Source organism: Molossus molossus, unplaced genomic scaffold, assembly GCF_014108415.1.
Source record: "Molossus molossus isolate mMolMol1 unplaced genomic scaffold, mMolMol1.p scaffold_m16_p_1, whole genome shotgun sequence".
Taxonomy (NCBI): Eukaryota; Metazoa; Chordata; class Mammalia; order Chiroptera; family Molossidae; genus Molossus; species Molossus molossus.
This window is the reverse complement of record NW_023425344.1, coordinates 157,207,002-157,229,781: the sequence shown is the minus strand read 5'-3', so window position 1 is coordinate 157,229,781 and position 22,780 is coordinate 157,207,002. Positions and strand designations below refer to the sequence as shown.

The 22,780-nt window shown below is 53.8% G+C and overlaps 1 protein-coding gene across 1 annotated transcript; it reads left to right on the top strand.

Moving 5' to 3' along the window:
* The first annotated feature begins 2,083 nt into the window (after positions 1 to 2,083).
* On the top strand, positions 2,084 to 22,292 carry LOC118640544 (myosin-7). The gene is made up of 38 exons (XM_036277454.1): positions 2,084 to 2,297; positions 2,589 to 2,732; positions 3,013 to 3,169; positions 3,347 to 3,374; positions 3,964 to 4,072; positions 4,154 to 4,246; positions 4,350 to 4,413; positions 4,845 to 4,943; positions 5,256 to 5,359; positions 5,997 to 6,135; positions 6,238 to 6,356; positions 6,471 to 6,620; positions 6,891 to 7,061; positions 7,665 to 7,974; positions 8,256 to 8,326; positions 8,686 to 8,773; positions 9,677 to 9,794; positions 9,922 to 10,045; positions 10,306 to 10,442; positions 10,682 to 10,937; positions 11,558 to 11,800; positions 11,988 to 12,164; positions 12,955 to 13,100; positions 14,180 to 14,270; positions 14,997 to 15,386; positions 15,862 to 15,988; positions 16,120 to 16,238; positions 16,684 to 16,880; positions 17,446 to 17,629; positions 17,791 to 17,956; positions 18,091 to 18,215; positions 18,723 to 19,031; positions 19,282 to 19,485; positions 19,605 to 19,730; positions 19,838 to 20,113; positions 21,216 to 21,311; positions 21,431 to 21,565; positions 22,163 to 22,292. Exons 1-38 carry the CDS (start codon positions 2,097 to 2,099, stop codon positions 22,178 to 22,180), a joined length of 5,811 nt encoding a protein of 1,936 aa, XP_036133347.1. The 5' UTR covers positions 2,084 to 2,096; the 3' UTR covers positions 22,181 to 22,292.
* The last annotated feature ends 488 nt before the right edge of the window (positions 22,293 to 22,780 follow it).

Genomic DNA, 22,780 nt, shown 5'->3' with positions numbered 1-22,780 from the left:
GGGATAACAGGGCCCCAGGTTTAGGAAGGGGCTCCTCTAGGAATAGCAGGCTGCATGCCGGGCTTCATGCAGAGTACTGGGTCTGGTAACTGAGCACACATGTTCAGATCTAAACATGCATGGATGTGCCCCAGGAGAGTGGGGGGCTCAGGTGATACTGGGGGATGTCTGTATCAAGGCATATGAGACCAGACTGCATTAGGGGTGTGCATGTGCATGTGTGTGTGTGTGTTTGTTGTGTGTACAAGTATGCATGGTCTGAACACATGGTGAGAGAGTCTGTGCCTCACTGCCTAAGATACAGAAATATCAAGTGGGACATGTGTGCTTATGATCACGCATGAGGACAAGCAGGCCCATTTGGGGCGAGGCACGGGGAAGAGGATGTCAGAAAACGATTACTCAGGAAGTGTGTGTGCTTAAAAGCTAATTCTGTGAGGTCTGCAGTGTGTAACTACCCACGTCCACGCACGTGGGGGTGCTTGTGTGAGCCTCTAGGAGTCGCGACTGCTACAGTTTGTGTACGCCCTGTAAAAGGAGCTCACAGGCACGTGATGTGGCTGCTCCAGGTCTCTGTATACTCGATGGTGTACAGTGTGTGAGCCTATTTATGCTGCACACGTATTTAAGTGCATGTCCGCTGAGGCAAATGGCACACTGGGAGGGTATGTGCCGAGGTGTATGGAAGGAAGGGAGCGTGTCAGGGAGATATGAGCGGCAGCATGCATGTTTAGCAGAGGACACGTGGAATGTGTTTGCTGTATGATGGGCGTGTCTGTGAAAGGATGCCCACAGGGTGTCCTCTCTGAGAATGTCCACTAAGACTGACCCTCAGATGAGGACAGGATGGAAGAGAACTGGCTTTAGAGTCATGAGACTAGGGTTCAAGTCCTGGCCCCACCACTTATTGTTACGTGTTCTTGGACAAGCAAGCCCGGTAGCCTTGATTTCCTCATCTGTAGAATGGGGTGAGGATGGAGTAAGAATATGTGCATAAAATGCTTTGGAGGCTGTAAAGCTCTGAACAAATGTGCACATTTGTTGTTTTGGGGGCGTCTCGAGGAAAGTGAGTCTCCCTCCATGGGTATAGGCAAGGGTGAGACCATCTCCCAGGGCGGGGAGGATAGGGCTCAGAGTTCAGTTGACATCAGAAAACTAGAATTAGTGCTCAGGGGATAAAAGGAACAGTGCTTGGGGAGCAAGAGAGAGGACAGGACCAGAGAAGCTGACTACCGCTTCCCACCTAGTTCGGCCCTAGGGGAGAGGTTGGTGGGAGCTGAAGGGCAGAGCAGGGAGCAGCAGGGAGGTGCACTGACAGCCTTCGCTCTCTCCAGGCTCCTGCAGGCTTGAGACGTTTTCCTCTTACAGATTTATTTGAGAAGCCAAGGTAAGGAGAGCTGAAGACGGGGTGTTGGGGAGCTGGGAAGAGATGGAATTCTAGTTTCTGCCTTGCCTTGGGGAGAAGGAATGTCCTGGTGACCTGGAGTCCTCGCCTGTGACTAGTGAGGGAACCAGGGAAAGACAAGGGTCAGAGATGGATATAGTCAACTTCCTGCTCCCACGAGAAGCCAGGACACTCCTTCCTTTTCCAGGAGAGCCCCAGGCTGAACAGAAGTTAGCCTCCCCTTCTTGCCCTGATCCAGCTGGCTCAGTTGGTTGGAGCATCATCCCGTGTACCAAAAGGTTGCAGATTTGATTTCTGGTCAGGGCACATACTTAGATTGTGAGTTCAATCCCCAGTCAGGGTGCATGTAGGAGGCAACCTATTGATATTTCTCTCTTACACCGATGTTTCTTTCTCCCTCTCTCTCTCCCTTACTCTCTCTTTAAAATCAATAAAAACATATCCTCGGGTGAGGATTAAAAAAAAACAAAAACAAGTTAGCCTCCTTTCTGCCTGACAGATTTGCTAGGCAGTGTCAGGATAAGGGATAAGCTCAAAGAACAAGGGACTTGCCAGTGACCCCCTGACCCTTGAGTACGGTGCTGGGCTCTGGGGTTCCCACTATAGGGGAGTGTCCAGGGAGAAGAGCGGAGGGCAAGGCGGGTGGGTCGAGGGCAGCCGGCTCCTTCTCTTGCCCACTGCAGACACAGCCATGGGGGATGCAGAGATGGCAGCATTTGGGGCGGCCGCCCCCTTCCTGCGCAAGTCAGAAAAGGAGCGGCTGGAAGCCCAGACAAGGCCATTTGACCTCAAGAAGGATGTCTTTGTACCTGATGACAAAGAAGAGTTTGTCAAGGCCAAGATTGTGTCTCGAGAGGGTGGCAAAGTCACTGCTGAGACCGAGAGTGGCAAGGTGGGTGGCAGGGCTGGCATGAGAGGCCTCCCTGAACACCATCCACACCTTGGATGGACAGAGGGGTGCCACCAGGATCTACCCCACACAGACCCAAGGACAGTCCGATTTTCCCTTCCTTTACGTAGGGATCCACATCCTTCAAAGAGCCCTTCTGGTTCCCAATATCCAGTGTATTTTCTCTGTGACCCTGGCTGCTTCTCCCTTGAACACCATCATCCAGTAATTTGTCTGACTCCTGTTTCTGCCGAGGGAAGGCTGACAGTAGGCTCTGTGTGTGGACTGTTGCAGACGGTGACGGTGAAGGAGGACCAGGTGTTGCAGCAGAACCCGCCCAAGTTCGACAAGATCGAGGACATGGCCATGCTGACCTTCCTGCACGAGCCCGCCGTGCTCTACAACCTCAAGGAGCGCTACGCGGCCTGGATGATCTACGTGAGTGCTCCACCTGTGCCGTCCCCTGAATCTGGTGGCCGCCCGTTCTGCACATGTCGACCTCCCAGAGACAAGAGTTTCTGTTCCTTGTGCCCAGGCAGTATTGCACTCCGTCGTAGTCCCTTCATCCTCGGTTCAGTTCTAAGGCCCCGGGGGCTGGCACTACTCAGCTTTCACGTATTCATAGGTTTTCTTTTCTCCTCTTCCTGTCCTGTCATCTCTCTCTGACTCCAGTGCCAACCCTCCCGCTGGCAACTCACTTCTCTTCTTCTACCCTTAGACCTACTCAGGCCTCTTCTGCGTCACCATCAACCCCTACAAGTGGCTGCCGGTGTACAACGCGGAGGTGGTGGCCGCCTACCGGGGCAAGAAGAGGAGCGAGGCGCCGCCACACATCTTCTCCATCTCCGACAACGCCTATCAGAACATGCTGACAGGTGACAGGCCCCAGTGAAGGCTCCCACATGAGGAAACACATGCTGGCTCTTCCTCCTCCCAGGGGTTTGGCAGATGGGACGGGCCTGGAGAAGGGCAGGGGGTGGGGAGATGGGGGGACACCAAACAAGAGCATCCTGTGTGGCTCCTGACTTTCCCTCCCCATTTGCTCCCCACAGACAGAGAAAACCAGTCCATCCTGATTACGTGAGTGTGGCTCCCACCCGTTCTCCTCCAGAGTCTCCCTGACCTCAGCCCCAGCAGGGCCCTCACCCCTGTGCACAGTCCACACCGCTCCCTCCACCTTCACGCCAGCTCCTCGTTCTTCTCTGGCCTTTCCCCTTACCTTCTCTTTGCTCTCTCCCTTCCCTCTCTCGTTTTTCCTCTGCACTCTGCTTCACCCGCTCTCTTCCAATTCGTCATTTATCCCTAAGCCCAGTATCACCATGTCTTCGACCCTTTATTTTCTTCCATCTTTCTCTTCCCCATTCTTCCAGCCCCACCCATTCTTATTTAATTCGGCCCAGGCCCATCTCCCCTGTTTGACTTTGTCCGTCTAAGACCAGGTTCCACCTGCCCAAACCCAGAACTTCCTTGTGCCATCTTTCTGGTTGCTGCCCCTGCCCCTGGGTGTGTCCGAGTACAGCTATGTGTTTGGGATGCTTAGTACCTGTCAGCTGCCTGCGTCAGGGCTCCCACTGTCCCGTCGGACCGGGCACTTTCTCCTGACTTGAGGCTTGTTGGCCTCAAGCAGTGTTTGCACACTGCCTAATGAGCCCCCCGAATATTCTGACAGCGGAGAATCTGGGGCCGGGAAGACCGTTAACACCAAGAGGGTCATTCAGTACTTCGCTGTTATTGCTGCCATTGGAGATCGCAGCAAGAAGGACCAGAACCCAGGCAAGGTAGGCCTGTTGTCCCCCAAGGGCCCACAGTGCAAACAGGAAAGGAAACCCTCTCACCTGCCATCCTCCTAACCTCTACAGGGCACCCTGGAGGACCAGATCATCCAGGCCAACCCGGCCCTGGAGGCCTTTGGCAATGCGAAGACAGTCCGGAATGACAACTCCTCCCGCTTTGTGAGTAGTCCCTGACCTTGGACTTGGGATTTGGGCTGGTCAAGGGACGGCATCAAATATGAGCTTTCCCTCAGCTCATCACTACTCTCCTCCATCTTTCCAGGGAAAATTCATTCGAATCCATTTTGGGGCTACTGGGAAGTTGGCATCTGCGGACATAGAGACCTGTGAGTGCCGTGAATCTGCTAGGGTTCAATCTGAGATTACCCTCGTTCTAACCATCTGGAGCTCAACCTCTCTCTGTGTCTCTGTTTTTGTCTCTCTCTGGGTCTCTGAGCCTCAGTCTCTCTCCCTTTTTTCTGTCTCTGTGTGTCTGTGTCTTTAGGTCTGTATATCCATTCTTCTCTGAGACTTCCTTCTAGTCTTTCTCCATCTCTGTCTGCAGGTTTGTGTGTCTTTCTCTGAGACTATATTTCTCCTCCTGGGTCTCTTTCTCCATTTCCACCTCTGTGTGTCTGTGTATGAGTCTCTCTCCTCTTTTTCTCCTCCTATTTGTCGCCCTCTGCTTTTTCCTTGCTACGTGTATATTCATTTCTGTCTCCTTGTACCTGAATTCCAACCTTTTCTTTCTCTCTTTCTTCTCCCCTACTGTTCACAGACCTTCTGGAAAAATCCAGAGTTATTTTCCAGCTGAAATCAGAGAGAGATTATCATATTTTCTACCAAATCCTGTCTAATAAAAAGCCTGAGCTGCTGGGTGAGTCAGAGCTATCAAATGAGACCCACTGTCTCCATGACAACCTGGTCCCTTCTGCTTGTGGCTGCTTGTTGGCATGCACTGGGTTATGGCACTGCTAGGTTGAGTTCTATGGGATGGGGAGCCCCATTAAGTCCTGCCATGTGCTCTTCTACAGGCCCCGTGCTGTGGCAGGCAACCCAGTGGTAGCTGGGGGGTATGAGACAGGGCTGGCCAGTATTTGAAGTTCAATCAAGCCAAAGGGGGTTGAAAGTTATGGGACAGAGAAGCAGACAAGCCAATAAATAAGGCATCACTGTCTTCTTCCTCCAGACATGCTGCTGATTACCAACAACCCCTATGATTACGCATTCATCTCCCAAGGAGAGACCACTGTGGCTTCTATTGATGACTCCGAGGAGCTCATGGCCACTGACGTAAGTGTGTAAGGACTCAGTTGAGAGGTGAGGGTATTGGCAGTGAGGAGCAAATGGGTATTCTACTGGCCCAGGAGTAGGGCTGACATTGGCTGTTTGTTGTTCACAGTGGTATGGCCTTCCCTGAGGGCCAGCATGTCCCTCTGGCCAGGGTGTGCTGGGATATGAGTGTGATGAGACAGGGCTGGCCAGTATTTGACATTCAATCAAGCCAGAGAGGGTTGAAAACCATGGGACAGAGAAGCAGACAAGCCAAGAAATAAGGCATCACTGAGGGAAGGAGGGAGGGGAGGGTCATGTAGATTCCGTGAGCTGGGGAGACTGCTAAGTAAACAATGGATATGGACAGATGTGGAAGTGTAGGAAGGGAAGCAGGTGTGGTGCCTAGAAAGGGGACACCAGTAGGAAACGTGCATGGGTAACCCAGAGCTCCTCCAGAAAACAGCTGTGACCACTGACGCCAGGGCTGGGGCAATCCGCCCTCCACCCTGTGCTGGTACCTCCCATCTCTGTTTTGGAGTCACCACTAGGTAAGAAAGTCTCAGAACTCACAGGGTTCTCTCTCCAACTGAAGAGAGATCTCATTTAGCTGCCATACTGCCCTTCCCATGGTCCACCAACATGGGGCCTCTTACAGAATGCCTTTGACGTGCTGGGCTTCACTCCAGAGGAGAAGAACTCCATTTACAAGCTGACAGGAGCCATCATGCACTTTGGAAACATGAAGTTCAAACAGAAGCAGCGAGAGGAGCAGGCTGAGCCGGATGGCACCGAAGGTGGGAGTCTGCAGTGCTGAGGTCAGCTGTGGAGTCACTGAAGGCTGCATCTGCAGAGGACGCATCTCTTTATCAATTTTGCTACCTACCCTTTCCTTCCAGAGGCTGACAAGTCCGCCTACCTCATGGGGCTGAACTCAGCTGACCTGCTCAAGGGGCTGTGCCACCCTCGGGTGAAAGTGGGCAACGAGTATGTCACCAAGGGGCAGAATGTCCAGCAGGTGGGTCATCTTTAGAAGATAAATGGTGGTGGGGACTTGCACGGTGCAGTGGGAGCTTTGGAATTCACTCTTCCCAATGACTCTGCTCACCTGAGCCTCTCCCCTACCTTCCAGGTGTCATATGCCATCGGGGCACTGGCCAAGTCAGTGTACGAGAAGATGTTCAACTGGATGGTGATGCGGATCAATGCCACCCTGGAGACCAAACAGCAGCGCCAGTATTTCATTGGAGTCCTGGACATCGCTGGCTTTGAGATCTTCGACGTGAGTGGGGGAGCCCCGGGAGTAGGGAGAATGACGCACTCATTGGCATATGCAACAGGACAGACATAAAGGCAGACGCCGGAAAGGCAAGTGAGGTTCAGCAGTGACAGAGGCAGTCAGCGTCTTGTCTTCAGGAGGTACTCCCTCCATGCCCTGACAGGGGCAGAGACCAGCCACACCCTCTCTGGGCTGGACACAGCCCTGGGCCGAGCCCACCAGCCACTCAGACACCTGCCTACCTGACCTGCCCCGCCCTTATTCCCCGTGCAGTTCAACAGCTTCGAGCAGCTGTGCATCAACTTCACCAATGAGAAGCTACAGCAGTTCTTCAACCACCACATGTTCGTGCTGGAGCAGGAGGAGTACAAGAAGGAGGGCATCGAGTGGGAGTTCATCGACTTTGGCATGGACCTGCAGGCCTGCATCGACCTCATTGAGAAGGTGCTGCCTCAGCCCCACCTGAACTCTCCACCCACACCCAAATGAACACCCCAATCAAAATGGCAGCCCCATCCCTTCCAGGGAACAGGATCTGGATAACGAGAATCTGGAGCTCTAGTTTCCAGAGCGCTATGTTGTCTTAGCTACCTGGGACAAGGTGGCATCTGGGAAAGCTGTGTTTCCAGCGGCTCGAGAGTAGAGACACAGAGGACAGGCACCACTAGGATGGCCTCCCACACAGTGTGTTTAGCCACTCTGGCTTACCCATCCAAGGAGCAGAAAGTTTGAGGGTAGGACAGGGAATTGTAAGAGTGCTCCTATTTTCAACTCCACCATCTCAGGGATCTGGGTGATGAGTAATATGAAAAGCACCTATAGCAACCACACTCTCAGACTTTCACAAAGGTCCCTCTGAAATCAAGCAAAGTCTTTCACCTTAGGAAGGCTTGAATAGGTACCAGTCAGTAGATAACTGTACTCAGAGCTGAGTCTGATACCTTAACGCCTAAAGGGGCATTTCCATAGGCAAATAGTGACCCTAGAGTAGGCTCTATCTCTGTCTGTGTGAGGCATGCTCAGTGGTGCTCTCCCCACCACCCTCAGCCCATGGGCATCATGTCCATCCTGGAGGAGGAGTGCATGTTCCCCAAGGCCACGGACATGACCTTCAAGGCCAAGCTATATGACAACCACCTGGGCAAGTCCAACAACTTCCAGAAGCCTCGCAATATCAAGGGGAAGCAGGAAGCTCACTTCTCCCTGATCCACTATGCTGGCACCGTGGACTACAACATCCTGGGCTGGCTGCAGAAGAACAAAGACCCACTCAATGAGACCGTGGTGGGCTTGTACCAGAAGTCCTCCCTCAAGCTGCTCAGCAACCTGTTTGCCAACTATGCTGGGGCTGATGCACGTGAGTAGAGACTGGGGACCAGGGGACTAAGAAACAGGGTTTCTGTCCTGGACCTGAAGCAGGACAATTGTTACACCCCATCACTTCCGTGTCATGCTGCACCCAAGGTTTACAGGCTCACTGAGATAGAATTAGGTGGAAAAACTGAGGCACCCATAGTGAAGACCCTCCCCTGGAGTCCAAATGCCCTCGAGGATGTGAACTAGAGGATGTGACTCTTCACCCCTGCCCTGGTCTCCCCACACACCCACTTGTGCCCCTTTTCGTGACTCTCCTCACAGCTGTTGATAAGAGCAGCAAAGGCAAGGCCAAGAAAGGCTCATCCTTTCAGACTGTGTCAGCTCTGCACAGGGTGAGTGTGTGACCCAAGCCCCAGCCCAGCATGGCTTCTTCCCTGCCTTATTCATCCTGACTCCTCCCACTTCCTATCTCCTCATTCCATGTGTGATCCTTTCCATTCTTCTTCTCGTCTCCTCATTTCTGTTCTCTCCCCTTCATTTGCTGGCCTCTTCCCTCACTCAGCTCCCACCTCACCTCTTTTCTTTCCCTCCTGCTTTCCATCCTCCCGCTCCTCCCATGCCTTCCCTGGCATTCCTTCATTCTCTTTTGCTCCCTGCATTCTCTGTCTTTCCCATTCTTCCTCTCCTCTCCCATTTTTACTTCTCTTTCTTTCACCTTCTCTACTTTTCCCTCGTGCTTTTTGGGCCACAGGAAAATCTGAACAAGCTGATGACCAACTTGCGCAGCACACATCCCCACTTCGTGCGCTGCATCATCCCCAATGAGAGCAAGTCTCCAGGTGAGCCCCCAAACCTGGACCAGCTCACTGCCAGAGATTCACTGCCCCAAGAACCGAGCCTTCCAAGTCCTCTCCTAATCTCCCACCACAGTGCTTTCCAAATCCATATTCTTCTCCTCCTGTCCCCCACGAGGTCTCGCAGACCATCCCCCACCCCAGTGCTTCCTTACCTGTGGAATGTGCGACTCAGGGTAATGTGTAAGGCTCTCTGATGGACATCACCTCACGAGTGCTTACATCCCCCAATGGGATATATAAGGATCATTTATCCCTTCCCGACTGATAAGGAGATGGAGGTGCAGAGGCCTGGGTTTAAGACTTGACTTTGTTCTGATCAACTTAGTGACTTTGGTCAAGTCCCTTAACCCCTCTGAGCTTAATCCCTCTTATCCTCTAGAAAATGGGATATATATGCCCTGAATAACCTATGATAATAGGCATAAACCATATATACAATGTGAAAGCCTTTGGTTACTCTTAAAAGCTAGGAAAGTCCTGTCCGGTTTGGCTCAGTGGTTAGAGTGTCGGCCTGTGGTCCAGAGAGACCTGAGTTCGGTTCCCGCTAAGGGCATGTACATCGGTTGCTGTTTGTCCCCGGCCCTGGTTGGGTCATGTGGGTGGCAGCCACTCGATGTGTCTCTTTGGCGTTGATGTCTCTCTCTTTCTGTCTCTCTCTCTCTCTCTCCCCTCCTCCCACTCTATCTGAACAAAAAATGGAAAATGTCCTCGGGTGAGGATTAAAAAAAAAAGCTAGGAAAAATGAAAAGTAATTAAAGACCAGTATTAGCTGACCTGCTAAGATGACCAGCTTATAAGAGGCAGAGCTAGGATCAGAATTCAGGACACTTGGCTCTTAGTCCAGTGCTCTCCCCACACACTCCTCTCCCCTCCCCACTGCCACAGGGGTGATAGACAACCCGCTGGTCATGCACCAGCTGCGCTGCAATGGCGTGCTGGAGGGCATCCGCATCTGCAGGAAGGGCTTCCCCAACCGCATTCTCTACGGGGACTTCCGGCAGAGGTGGGTACAGGGAACGGGGGGAGCCCGGGTGGCCTTCATGGGAAGGGGAGTCTGCAGGTGGCCCCCCAATTCTGTGGGCAGAGCAGACCAGTGCAGTCATAGGTGACTCTGGGCACCTCCCTCCTAGGTATCGCATCCTGAACCCAGCGGCCATCCCCGAAGGACAGTTCATTGACAGCAGAAAAGGAGCAGAGAAGCTGCTGGGCTCCTTGGACATTGACCACAACCAGTACAAGTTTGGCCACACCAAGGTGAGTCTAGCGCTCCATGGGGGGAACTGCGGGGAGTGCAGCCCTGTGGAGTGGGGCAGCTGGGAGTTTGAAAGGCAGACCCAGATTCCCAGCTTCCTGTAGGCTTCTTCCTGTTTCGTCTTTCACATTTCACTTCCAGGTCTTGGATGAGAAGGTGATGGGTTCCCTGGGAGCTCAGCCAGGGTCTCCCACCCTCTTCATCCATCCTGGATACCCTTCTCTGAGGCTTCGACCCCCTTGACTCTCCCCCTTGCCTGCAGGTGTTCTTCAAGGCGGGGCTGCTGGGGCTGCTGGAGGAGATGCGAGATGAGAAACTGAGCCGCATCATCACTCGCATCCAAGCCCAGTCCCGCGGTGTGCTCTCCAGAATGGAGTTCAAGAAGCTGTTGGAACGCAGGTGAGGGACCTCAAAAGGAGGGTGCCAGCCTTAGGCCCAGGGTTCAGGCGCAATGTCAGGAGGAAGAGCTCACTGGATCTTTAAACAATGAGACTGGCAGGAGTGTCTCATAGAAACAGAGGGTGGGCCTCATGGTCAGAGAACAGAATGGATAAAGGAAAGGGCCTAGGAGTCAGGGCCTCAGAACAGGAAGGAGGGCGGAGGAATCTCTCACCACCCCTCTCGCTGGACCCCTGCAGAGACTCCCTGCTGATAATCCAGTGGAACATTCGGGCCTTCATGGGGGTCAAGAACTGGCCCTGGATGAAGCTGTACTTCAAGATCAAGCCTCTGCTGAAGAGCGCAGAGACAGAGAAGGAGATGGCCACCATGAAAGAGGAGTTTGGGCGCCTCAAAGAGGCTCTGGAGAAGTCGGAGGCTCGTCGCAAGGAGCTGGAGGAGAAGATGGTGTCCCTGCTGCAGGAGAAGAACGACCTACAGCTCCAAGTGCAGGCGGTGAGGCTCTGGGCCCCTTTTGTTTCCACCAGCTCTGACTACACCCTGCACCTCGCCACCCAGAGGCTCGCCATCTTGTCCCCTCACAGGCAGAACATTCTGGAACCAACACTTCCAAAGGTCTCCAAAGAGGTCCCTCGAGAGAAGGAAAAGGAAGGGAGACAAGAATTAACTTTTAAAACATGCCTTTCCACCTGGGTTCATCCTGGATCCACGGCTCAATAATTTTGTGACCTTGGGTGAACCGTGCATTACCTTTGAATCTCAATGTCCTCATCCCTAAACAGGAAATAAAGCTGCCCATCTCACTACATTGTAAATATATAAAGTATACACATTTATGTAGTTTCCTCCTTTCAATAGAGGAGACCAGAGGAAGAGGGCCAGAGGAAAAGGGCCAGATAAAGAGACTTCTGGTTTCCTTCCCTCTGTTCCCATCCCCCAAAGCTCCCATCACATTGCCCTAAAATTCTTCCCCTCCCCATCCTTCTGAGGTTCTTCTCAGTGGGGGATACCCTGGAGCTCTCTTCCTGTAGTGAAGGCTGAGCTGCACCCACTTCCACCTGCCACAGCAAAGAGCCCACCCACTGAACAGCCTCCCCTCTATGCCTCACCCTCAGGAACAAGACAACCTAGCTGACGCAGAGGAGCGCTGTGACCAGCTGATCAAGAACAAGATCCAGCTGGAGGCCAAGGTGAAGGAGATAAACGAGAGGTTGGAGGATGAGGAGGAGATGAACGCTGAGCTCACTGCCAAGAAGCGCAAGCTGGAAGATGAGTGCTCTGAGCTCAAAAGGGACATTGATGACCTGGAGCTGACACTGGCCAAGGTGGAGAAGGAGAAGCATGCAACAGAGAACAAGGTAAGGGCAGCTCCCTCTGGTTCCAGCCCAGGTCTCCACAGGATTCAAAGTCCACAGTAACCTTAACCAACACTAGGCCACTCAGGGGATCCTGATAGCAGTGTGGTCCTTGACATTGGAGATCTTCATAGATGTCTCCAGGCTGGTGATCTTTGACCTTAAAAGAGATGGGGTTCTTGTTTGACAGGTGAAGAACCTGACAGAGGAGATGGCTGGGCTGGATGAGATTATTGCCAAGCTGACCAAGGAGAAGAAAGCTCTGCAAGAGGCCCACCAGCAGGCCCTGGATGACCTTCAGGCTGAGGAGGACAAGGTCAACACACTGACCAAGGCCAAGGTCAAACTGGAGCAGCAGGTGGACGATGTGAGTAGATTGTCACAGCTTAGATACAGCATGTCCCTCTGTGCTCGTGTGTGTGTGTGTGTGTGTGTGTGTGTAGAGGTACTGGGGAGTGCTCCCTTTCCTGAAACCTTTCTAGAAGGTAGCTAGGGAACAGAAAAGGGGAAGGATAATCTAATGTGAGTTATTTAGATCATCTCATGATATCATCAACAATAGAGATGGGCTTCCCTATTTCAATTTAAGGTCAAGCCTATATATTTCTACCTTCAACCACAGGATTTAGAGGATTATTTCATAAGAACAAGATACATTTCTCTGGGAATTTTGTGAGGCTCTTCAAAGAGGATCTTTGGACTTCTAATATTTTAGGCAGGATCTGGTCCTTGGTGATCATTCTTTGTGCTTATCTCTATTGAGTCATTTTTCACCCTGTCTTATCATTATTGAAGTATCTGTCTCAGCCATAAGACTGTGAGCTGCCTTTAGGCAGAAACTTGAATTTATTCAGTTTTGTTTCTGTAGTGCTTAGCATGGCTCCTGAAACCCAGTATGTGCTTACAGTATGCAGAATGAATGAATGTAGTTTGGAGTTTTATCTCACAGTCATTCATTCAATCACTTATCAGTTACTGAGCATCCCTACATGTTAGGCAGTCTCATAGCTCCCTGGTAACCTTTGGCCCACACCGGGGAAGCTTTCCAAAGTCCTGGACATCTCTTGGGATCCCCCAACCCCAGAGTGACCGAGGTTTCAAATCACCAAGTCAGGATGCTTGTCTTCATGCGGCATGCTGGTCCTTCTCTCCACCAGCTGGAAGGGTCCCTGGAGCAGGAGAAGAAGGTGCGCATGGACCTGGAGCGAGCAAAGCGGAAGCTGGAGGGCGACCTGAAGCTGACCCAGGAGAGCATCATGGACCTGGAGAACGCCAAGCAGCAGCTGGATGAGCGGCTGAAAAAGTAGCGTGTTTCCCTCCCTGCTGCCTTTTTTCCTCCCCAGCCCAGCACCTAAGACCTTCATCCTCAGAGGCAACTACCTCACGCAGCTCCAATAAGTGGGTGAAAAACTGTGGTCAAAGCTTCCAGAAAGAGTGTGTTCTTCCCCTAGAGGTGCATGCACATCAGGGCTGGCAGTCCTCCCTGGCAAAGAGTCTAACTTGAATCCCTCAAGCCCTTTTTTTCTATTGGGCACTTAAAAGGGATGAAAAATAACAGATCACCTCCTGTATACACAAGTCTTTTTGGGGACCAGCTGTTAACACAGAGGGAGGCTCCACACACAAGCCTCTCAAGAAAGTTCTTTTAGGTCCTTCGCAGAGAGTCTGGAGAGCCACAGAGAAATGGGTCAGACATCACACTCGCGTGCAGGCCCTGGGCCATTTCTTTGTTCTGATGAACTTGTGGTTCTAATTCTTACTGCAAATCCTCTCAGAATGTGTAGTTCCCCTCTCCAACTGGTAAACAGTGAGCCTGTAGAACATATCTGGATAATCGAGGACCCCATGGTGCTTTAGGGTCAGGACTTGGAAAGGCTCTGAGAATCATGATCCGCATCCTCACTGGGCTCCGGCTGCCCAGGCGTCTCCACACTTCCCAGGCACAGTGCTGAATGAGTGAGTCAGTATATGATCCCACTGATATTCGAATCACCTTTAAAGGATGGCATTTTTAGCCCCAGTTTACCAAAGAGGAAACAAACGATCTGAAAGATTAGTCAAATTCAAAGCAAGAGTGACAGAATTAAAGACCACTGGAGTTAAAAGGAGCCTTTGAAACAATCTAGTCCGACCCCCTCATTTTACAGACCAAAGAGGGGGAGTCCCTCAGAGCCCATGTCCCGGCACTCCTCCTGCAGTGTTCTTCCCCCACATTTCCTGTTGGACTTCGATCCCTCAGCAGGTGGACCTCCATCAGCCCTGGAAGCTGTTTTTCTGATGAAATTCTGCTGTTCGTTTGTTTTATTACCATTTCCAACCAAGGGTGGGCCCTCCTGGAGCCTAAACAGCCTCCCTTGCCTCAGTCTCCCTCCTTCCCCACAGGAAGGACTTTGAGCTGAACGCCCTTAATGCAAAGATTGAGGATGAGCAGGCCCTGGGCAGTCAGCTGCAGAAGAAGCTCAAAGAGCTTCAGGTAAAGTCTTGGGTGCCCAGGGTGGACACTGGACCCCCTGGGCTGGTTCTCAGCTTCCCAACCTCTCCTCCAGGTTGTCCTCTCCCCAGCATCACAGGTGTTTGCGATAGGTCCGTGAAGGGAGACACTGAGCTATCCTAGTTCCCCCACGGAAACCTCCGTGAGGGGCTGGGTGACATAGGAAGAGACCTTGGAAAACTCACAGGTCAGGGGGACAGAAACCTTGGCTATTTCAGTTCTGAATTAGCTAATGACCATGGGGGAGCCCACTCCAGGTCTCTGGGTCTCCATGTTCTCCCTGTTACCTGGTAGCTTTTAAGGTCCCTTCAGCCCTGATGGTCTGTGACTTCGGTTCTTATTTCTAGAGCACGTACTGTTAGGTCTTTGTTGTCTGGTCAGACAAACATGGCTCTCTCACTCTAACTTTTGTTATTTTTCCCACTAAACTGATTCAACTGACCCTAGAATACAGATCTTTTAGTCCCTCTTTAAGAGCAAGCTTCAACCACTGTCCTTTCAGTAAAGAGACTCTATGATGTTCTGGCCTAAAGGAAGGCTAACTTGGCTGCCTAACCATCTCCCCCAGATCCTTTTCTTTCCACACTTCCACTGGTAGAAGTAAACTGATTTGCTGGTCCAGACAGGCCAGGAGTCCTCTGGAGCTGGGGGAGGGGCCCCAGTGGAGGGTTCCGGTGGTGAGTCTGAGCCCTCTGTGTCCGGGCCCAGGCGCGCATCGAGGAGCTGGAGGAGGAGCTGGAGGCCGAGCGCACCGCCCGAGCCAAGGTAGAGAAGCTGCGCTCAGACCTCTCCCGGGAGCTGGAGGAGATCAGCGAGCGGCTGGAAGAGGCCGGCGGGGCCACGTCTGTGCAGATCGAGATGAACAAGAAGCGTGAGGCTGAGTTCCAGAAGATGAGGCGGGACCTGGAGGAGGCCACACTGCAGCACGAGGCCACGGCAGCAACCCTGCGCAAGAAGCATGCCGACAGCGTGGCTGAGCTGGGCGAGCAGATCGACAACCTGCAGCGTGTGAAGCAGAAGCTGGAGAAGGAGAAGAGCGAGTTCAAGCTGGAGCTGGATGACGTCACCTCCAACATGGAGCAGATCATCAAGGCCAAGGTGGGCCTGTGCTTAGCCTCTCCCCTCCTCCAATTCCCTCCACCCGCCTCCACATTCTGCCCATGTCTTCTCTCTTCTTTGATGCCTATGTTTCCCACTTTCCTTATTCTACCCAGTTCTCTGATCCTCTTCTTTCTTCCATGCTTTCCTTCTTCTTTCTTTTTTTTTTTTGGAAGATTTTTAAAATTGGTTTTTAGAGAGAGAGGAACGGAGAGGGAGAGAGAGAAACATTGATGTGAAAGCAACATATCAGTTGGCTGCCCCCTGCATGCCCTCTACCAGAGATCAAGCCCACAGCCCAGGCATGTGCCCTGACCAGGAATCGAACAGGCAAACCTTTGGCGCACAGGATGATGCTCACTCAACCAACCTAGCCATACTGGCCAGAGCGCCTTTTCCTTCTCCTTTAATTGCTCCCTTTACACCCTTTTCAGTGTCCCCTACAAACATCCTATGACTTTCCTTCCTATCTCAGGCTAACCTGGAGAAAATGTGCCGGACCTTGGAAGACCAGATGAATGAGCACCGGAGCAGAGCCGAGGAAACCCAGCGTTCTGTCAACGATCTCACCAGCCAGCGGGCCAAACTGCAAACTGAGAATGGTGAGCACCATCCCAGCACTGAGTAGACACACACGTACCTCTCCAGAGAATGGACCCTAAGGTTAGAGGGGGTTGGGGGAGAGAGGAGCACCTGGCTTTCAAGAGTCGAGTGTGCCTCGGTGCCTTTCCAGGCGAGCTGTCCCGACAGCTGGATGAGAAGGAGGCGCTGATCTCCCAGCTGACCCGAGGGAAGCTCACCTACACCCAGCAGCTGGAGGACCTCAAGCGGCAGCTGGAGGAGGAGGTTAAGGTGAGGCCTACACTTGGGCCACTTGGTCCCCTGTCACTCACTAGAGCCTATTTTTAGCATTCTGATGAACTCATGAAAAAGGGGAACGAATATGACTTTTAAAAAAAGGCCAGGGCTCAAATTCTAAGCTGCCTCTTAGTGCTTGGGGATCTTGGGGAACTCACCTAACCTCTCTAAGCCTTTCTCTTCCCCTCAAAATGGGGGTGAGGATGATAATGCCTGCTGCAGTGAGGGGAACAGGGGTGATGGGCATGAAGCCTTTTGTAAATGGAGCCGTGCTGCATGAGCATACTTTCTTATTAGTGTTCAGTAAACCGTTCCAGGTCCACTGAGGATTCAGAGAGAGGTGAGCCCTGGGGAAAGCTGTTGAAAATAGGATGAGGAGGCAAGGGGTGGTGTTGCATTATGCAGAAAGCTGAGCCCACCTCCTGGTGCCCCTCCCCAGGCGAAGAATGCCCTGGCCCACGCACTGCAGTCGGCCCGGCATGACTGCGACCTGCTCCGGGAGCAGTATGAGGAGGAGACAGAGGCCAAGGCAGAGCTACAGCGCGTCCTGTCCAAGGCCAACTCGGAGGTGGCCCAGTGGAGGACCAAGTATGAGACAGACGCCATCCAGAGGACTGAGGAGCTCGAGGAGGCCAAGTGAGTCCCCAGCAGCAGGCCTCTGGCTGGGCCCCTTTGTAGGCAGGACACAGCGCAGCTGGAACCTCGGTAGACTGGGCACAGGGGATGGATGCTGAGCTAGGTTTTGACAACACAGGAGGACCCTGCCCTGGCCCCATCTCCTTCTCCTCTCAGGGAAGCTTTTTGCTCGCGTTATGTTTCTCATCCGAATATAAGACGAACAAAAGGTTTGTCTGAGGGCAGAGTGCTCCCATCTGGGGCAGGGTGCTGCGGTGGGAGAAGTGGGGTGGTCTGCAGAAGCTCATGTACCCTCCATGTCTGCAGCCCAAAGGCTGGCCCAGGGTTAGAGGGGTGACTCCCAGAAGGCCCTCCTGGGTGCTGTGGGTCCTCACACCCTGGCGCCAAGACTCTCCGCCTGCCTAGTGCTCCACGCTCCGGGGCCCATCCTCAGGCTTCTCCCACTCACTTCTGAGTTTTCAGTGACTGTTTTCCAGAAGACTCATGTCATTTCCTCTTGTCCAAATCCACACCCTCCACCCTTCCCACCCTCTCCCACCACCCACCACCCCACCTCCCGAGGCAGGAAGAAGCTGGCCCAGCGGCTGCAGGATGCTGAGGAGGCCGTGGAGGCCGTCAATGCCAAGTGCTCCTCCCTGGAGAAGACCAAGCACCGGCTACAGAACGAGATCGAGGACCTGATGGTGGACGTGGAGCGCTCCAATGCGGCCGCAGCGGCCCTGGACAAGAAGCAGAGGAACTTTGACAAGGTGGGCCCTGGTGGGGGCCACAGCCAGGGGACGGAGCAGGCTACTGGCATCATATGAGGCCAGGAACATCCTCCTTGGGGGCTGAGCCCAGGCATGGGGCCTGGGCAGCCCCTGGGGGTGGGGCAGGGGGCTACGGGTGAGCCCCAACCCTGTCCCCGCAGATCCTGGCTGAATGGAAGCAGAAGTATGAGGAGTCGCAGTCGGAGCTGGAGTCCTCGCAGAAGGAGGCGCGCTCTCTCAGCACCGAGCTCTTCAAGCTCAAGAATGCCTATGAGGAGTCCCTGGAGCACCTGGAGACCTTCAAGAGGGAAAACAAGAACCTTCAGGGTGCGCTGGGGCACGAGACCACCAGGGAGGGGTGGAAGAATGCCCACTTGTGGCACCACATAGGGCCTCCAAGAGGCATGCCTTCCCCATGCACCAGGGCAGCCCCCAACTGAGTTGTTCGGCCTCTCCCCCAGAGGAGATCTCTGACCTGACTGAGCAGTTGGGATCCAGTGGAAAGAGTATCCATGAGCTGGAGAAGATCCGCAAGCAGCTGGAGGCTGAGAAGATGGAGCTGCAGTCGGCCCTGGAGGAGGCTGAGGTATGTGTGTGGAGGGTGGGGTGGGGGCAGGTGGAGAGCTCTAGGCTGTGGCCCCTGTTCTCATTCCCCCTCTTGTCTGATTTTTTTCTACTCTTCCGTCCTCAGAGCCGAGAACAGTGCCAGGCACATAGTAGGCACTCAACAAATATAGTTCCTTTCGCACAAACATTTTACCGATTACATCTTAGAAAAGATTCCTGTTTCCACTCTGCCTCCCTCTTTGGGATTTTCACATTTTGCGCCTGATTGCATCTGTTTCCCTGGCAACACCTTTCTCTTCACTTTCTTCTTTGTCTTCACTGCTAGCTCTCCCTGTGAGGCCTGAATCGCCTTCTATTAGACTTATTTTTTTTTTCTTTTAAATTCTCTTTTCTTCTTCCTCCTTCTGCTTCTTTGACTGAACCGCTTACACCACTCTTAAATTCACATTTATCCATGACTCATGAACAGACTCCTGCCCTGCCCATGCCCTGAGCCTCAGACCCTCTCTCCCCGACCCCTTCCCAGGCCTCCCTGGAGCACGAGGAGGGCAAGATCCTCCGGGCCCAGCTGGAGTTCAACCAGATCAAGGCCGAGATCGAGCGGAAGCTGGCTGAGAAGGACGAGGAGATGGAGCAGGCCAAGCGCAACCACCTGCGGGTGGTGGAGTCACTGCAGACCTCCCTGGACGCGGAGACGCGCAGCCGCAACGAGGCCCTGCGTGTGAAGAAGAAGATGGAGGGCGACCTCAACGAGATGGAGATCCAGCTCAGCCATGCCAACCGCGTGGCTGCCGAGGCCCAGAAGCAAGTCAAGAGCCTCCACAGCTTGCTGAAGGTACATGGAGACTCTTGGAAGCAGGAAGTCAGCTGCCCAGAGAAGAGATGGCCGCCACATGGCCGAGTTGGGTGGTGGTCTCCCATTATAGCTCCAGATCCCTCCTGCCCCAGCACCGCTGCAGAGACAACCACAGGCTCCTCCTGAGCCACCTTGAGGGGCTCTCCACTGGCATCCAGTTCGGTGTAACACCCTTCTGTTGGGCCCAGAAGCCAGCGCCCTCTCTCATGCCCATGCTCCTGATCCACAGGACACCCAGATCCAGCTGGACGACGCGGTCCGGGCCAACGATGACCTGAAGGAGAACATCGCCATCGTGGAGCGGCGCAACAACCTGCTGCAGGCCGAGCTGGAGGAGCTGCGGGCCGTGGTGGAGCAGACGGAGAGGTCGCGGAAGCTGGCCGAGCAGGAGCTGATCGAGACGAGCGAGCGGGTGCAGCTGCTGCACTCCCAGGTGAACGGCTCCCCTGGGCATTCCTGGGGAAAGCACTGGCTGCAGGATCCAGAGGTGAGGTTTGGGAGCCAGTCATGGGTGCTTAGTGCTTTTCATCCTCTGCCTGCCCCGACCCTCAGAACACCAGCCTCATCAACCAGAAGAAGAAGATGGATGCAGACCTGTCTCAGCTTCAGACCGAAGTGGAGGAGGCGGTGCAGGAGTGCAGGAACGCGGAGGAGAAGGCCAAGAAGGCCATCACAGACGTAAGTGCTCCCACCCCACCCGCCTGCTCCAGGCCAGGGTCTCCTTGCTAGGCGGTGAGTATGTGAGGACTCAGCCAGACCACCTATCACCTGTCTCCTGCCCACAGGCCGCCATGATGGCGGAGGAGCTGAAGAAGGAGCAGGACACCAGCGCCCACCTGGAGCGCATGAAGAAGAACATGGAGCAGACCATTAAGGACCTGCAGCACCGGCTGGACGAGGCTGAGCAGATCGCCCTCAAGGGGGGCAAGAAGCAGCTGCAGAAGCTGGAGGCCCGGGTGCGGGAGCTGGAGAACGAGCTGGAGGCCGAGCAGAAGCGCAACGCGGAGTCCGTCAAGGGCATGAGGAAGAGCGAGCGGCGCATCAAGGAGCTCACCTACCAGGTGCGACTGGTGGATGCTCTGGGGCCCGGCCCTCTGCACCATGGCTTGAAGCCACGGTGACAAGCCATTGAGAGGAATGAAGTGTTCTCTGTGAGCCTCTTCCAGGGAAAGGGTGGGAGCGCAACCCCTGGATGCCCACTTCCACATCGCTGATCCCTGTCCTGCCCAGAGAGTCCCCTGGCTCAGAAGTCAGTCTGAGACTCCTGGCTGAGAGCTCAGCATGCACCCTCAGCCCGCCCCTGGGGCCACACACAGAGCTCCAGACACAGCTCTCCCCACACAGGTCACCAGAAAGCACGTATGTGGCCAAGCTTTGTCCTGGCACCATCACCACCCAAATACACCAAAAATATACCAAAGTCATTCAAACAAATTGCAAAACTTTTCAGTCACAAGGTGTAGACTATAGCTTTACATGTTTTTTTCTAGAATCAGACTCTCAATTAGAGTTTGTTTTTGTCCAATCCAGAAAGTCACCATCCCTGTGTGCACCTTTGTCCTTAATCTCAATCAAGGCCTTGTCATTTCCCTGCAGCCCGAGAGGTCCCATCATGCCTGCAGCCCCAGAGTCAGTGCTGGCCCCTGCTGGGTTCTAGAACTGTGGGGTCTGTCCTCCATGGGGACCCAGGACCTCTAAGGGCCTGCTCCCCAGAAAAAGCACACACACACAACGTTATGCAAATTTTAGAAAGTCCAATCAGCTCCCTAGACCCTTTCCTGTCAAAAGCCATTAAAAATACTTATACTTTTGCCCTGGCCAGTGTGGCTCAGTTGGTTGGGCATCATCCCATGCACCAAAAGGTTGTAGGTTTGATTCCCAGTCAAGGGCACATCCGGGGGCCATGTAGTAGGCAGAGGATCAATGTTACACTCTCACATTGATGTTTCTCTCTTTTCCCTTCCTCTCTCTCTCTAAAAGTCTAAAAAAAATCTATTTAAAATAAATACTTATACTTTGGAGAAGGGAAATGAGAAATTGGTGAGGATCAGAAAGTGGAATTGGGTCAGGATATTACATTCAGGGTTAAAATGACAAGTAGAGGGACACGGCATGCCTCCTACAACTGTGCTGTCCTCCCTTCTGACCACCCCTGACCCCCAGACGGAGGAAGACAGGAAGAACCTGCTGCGGCTGCAGGACCTGGTGGACAAGCTGCAGCTGAAGGTCAAGGCCTACAAGCGCCAGGCCGAGGAGGCGGTGAGTGACCTTGGTGGGGACAGGGCCTGGAGGAGGGGCAAAGGGAGACTGTCCCCCAGGCTGGGAGGCTGACCCCGGGCCTCCTCTCACCTCATCCTCCCACCCCTGAACCCCTGCAGGAGGAGCAGGCCAACACCAACCTGTCCAAGTTCCGCAAGGTGCAGCACGAACTGGATGAGGCAGAGGAGCGGGCGGACATCGCCGAGTCCCAGGTCAACAAGCTGCGGGCCAAGAGCCGTGACATCGGCACCAAGGTGGGTCCCCACTCCCACTCCCAGGCCTTCCTTGTTAGTGTCCCCCATGGCAACACCCCCCACACATCAGTGCCCAGACTCAGCCCCCCACACAAGGATACCTCTTCTTCATTCATCCCCCACCACTGAACCACAAGGCCCTAGAGGGCAAGGTGTTCAGTCCTCTGTGATTTCTGATTCTTCCAGCTCTCACTTTCAGTGACTTTGCAAACCCAGCCTTAGGGTGGTCAGCAACCATAAGAAGACCCCATTTCATATACACTCAACATGCTCCAATTTCCCCCAACTGCTTGTCTCCACTTCCCCTTCACCTAGTTCTCGCCTACAACCTTGTAATGCAAATCGACAGTGCACATCCCAGAACACCCCTGTCCTCACCCACACAGCTCCCTCTGGCTGACCCCAGAGCCCTACCCTCCAGAACTGGCCCTCCTCACCTATCCCTAGATACATCTCCCACCACCACGGGGGCCCCTGCCGGCCCACACAGTGGTCCCCACCCCACCAAGTGCCCCATCTCCCCTTTGTTTTCTGTGCTCATCCCTACCCAACACCCACCTTTCCAGAGCTAAGTTGGACTTTGTTTTCTTTCTAAAGGGCTTGAATGAGGAGTAGCTTTGCCACCACTTCCTGATCTGCTCAGCCCTAAGGTGCCACCAGAGCCCCGTCCTGGACCCTATGCAGCAGCCCTTTTAGAGGACACAGAATAAAGCAATTTTCCTCGAAGTGAGATCCTGCCTCCGTACTCTTCTTCCTCACTGCCTGCCAGACACAGGGACATGGACACAGGGAGGGGGGTGTAGGGTGTACAGAGTCGGGGACGGAGGCCCCCCGGGGAGCCTATGCAGCTCTGGGCGTCCCCGGGGCAGCCGCGCCTGTGCTCCCCTTACCCTCCTCCTCACAGCGGACACCCCTCACCCCAACCCTCTCCCTGGCTCAGGGACACTCAAGGTCAAGGAGACTTAGGGAAATCCTTCAGACTCCCCTAGAGCACGGGAGCCCATCTGCTATGGACATACGTCCCAGCTCTGATCACTCCTACCCCACCACCTGCCCCGACAACACCCGGTTGAGTGTGTAGGAGTACCCTGTGGGGCGTGACTGGCTTGGGCAAGCAGGGTAATGACCCCCAAGCCCCAATCAAGGCAGGTCTCAGAGAGGGCACAGAAACTCACAGCTATAGCCCACTCCCCTTCCAGACCACAGCCACCGCTA

Bases quoted from the DNA above. Each gene is read 5' to 3' on its own strand.
- LOC118640544 (XM_036277454.1), top strand. From the start codon at position 2,097: ATGGGGGATGCAGAGATGGCAGCATTTGGGGCGGCCGCCCCCTTCCTG. The intron at 15,989-16,119 runs GTGAGCACCATC...GTGCCTTTCCAG, and splicing joins CAAACTGCAAACTGAGAATG to GCGAGCTGTCCCGACAGCTG. The intron at 19,486-19,604 runs GTGAACGGCTCC...CCCGACCCTCAG, and splicing joins TGCAGCTGCTGCACTCCCAG to AACACCAGCCTCATCAACCA.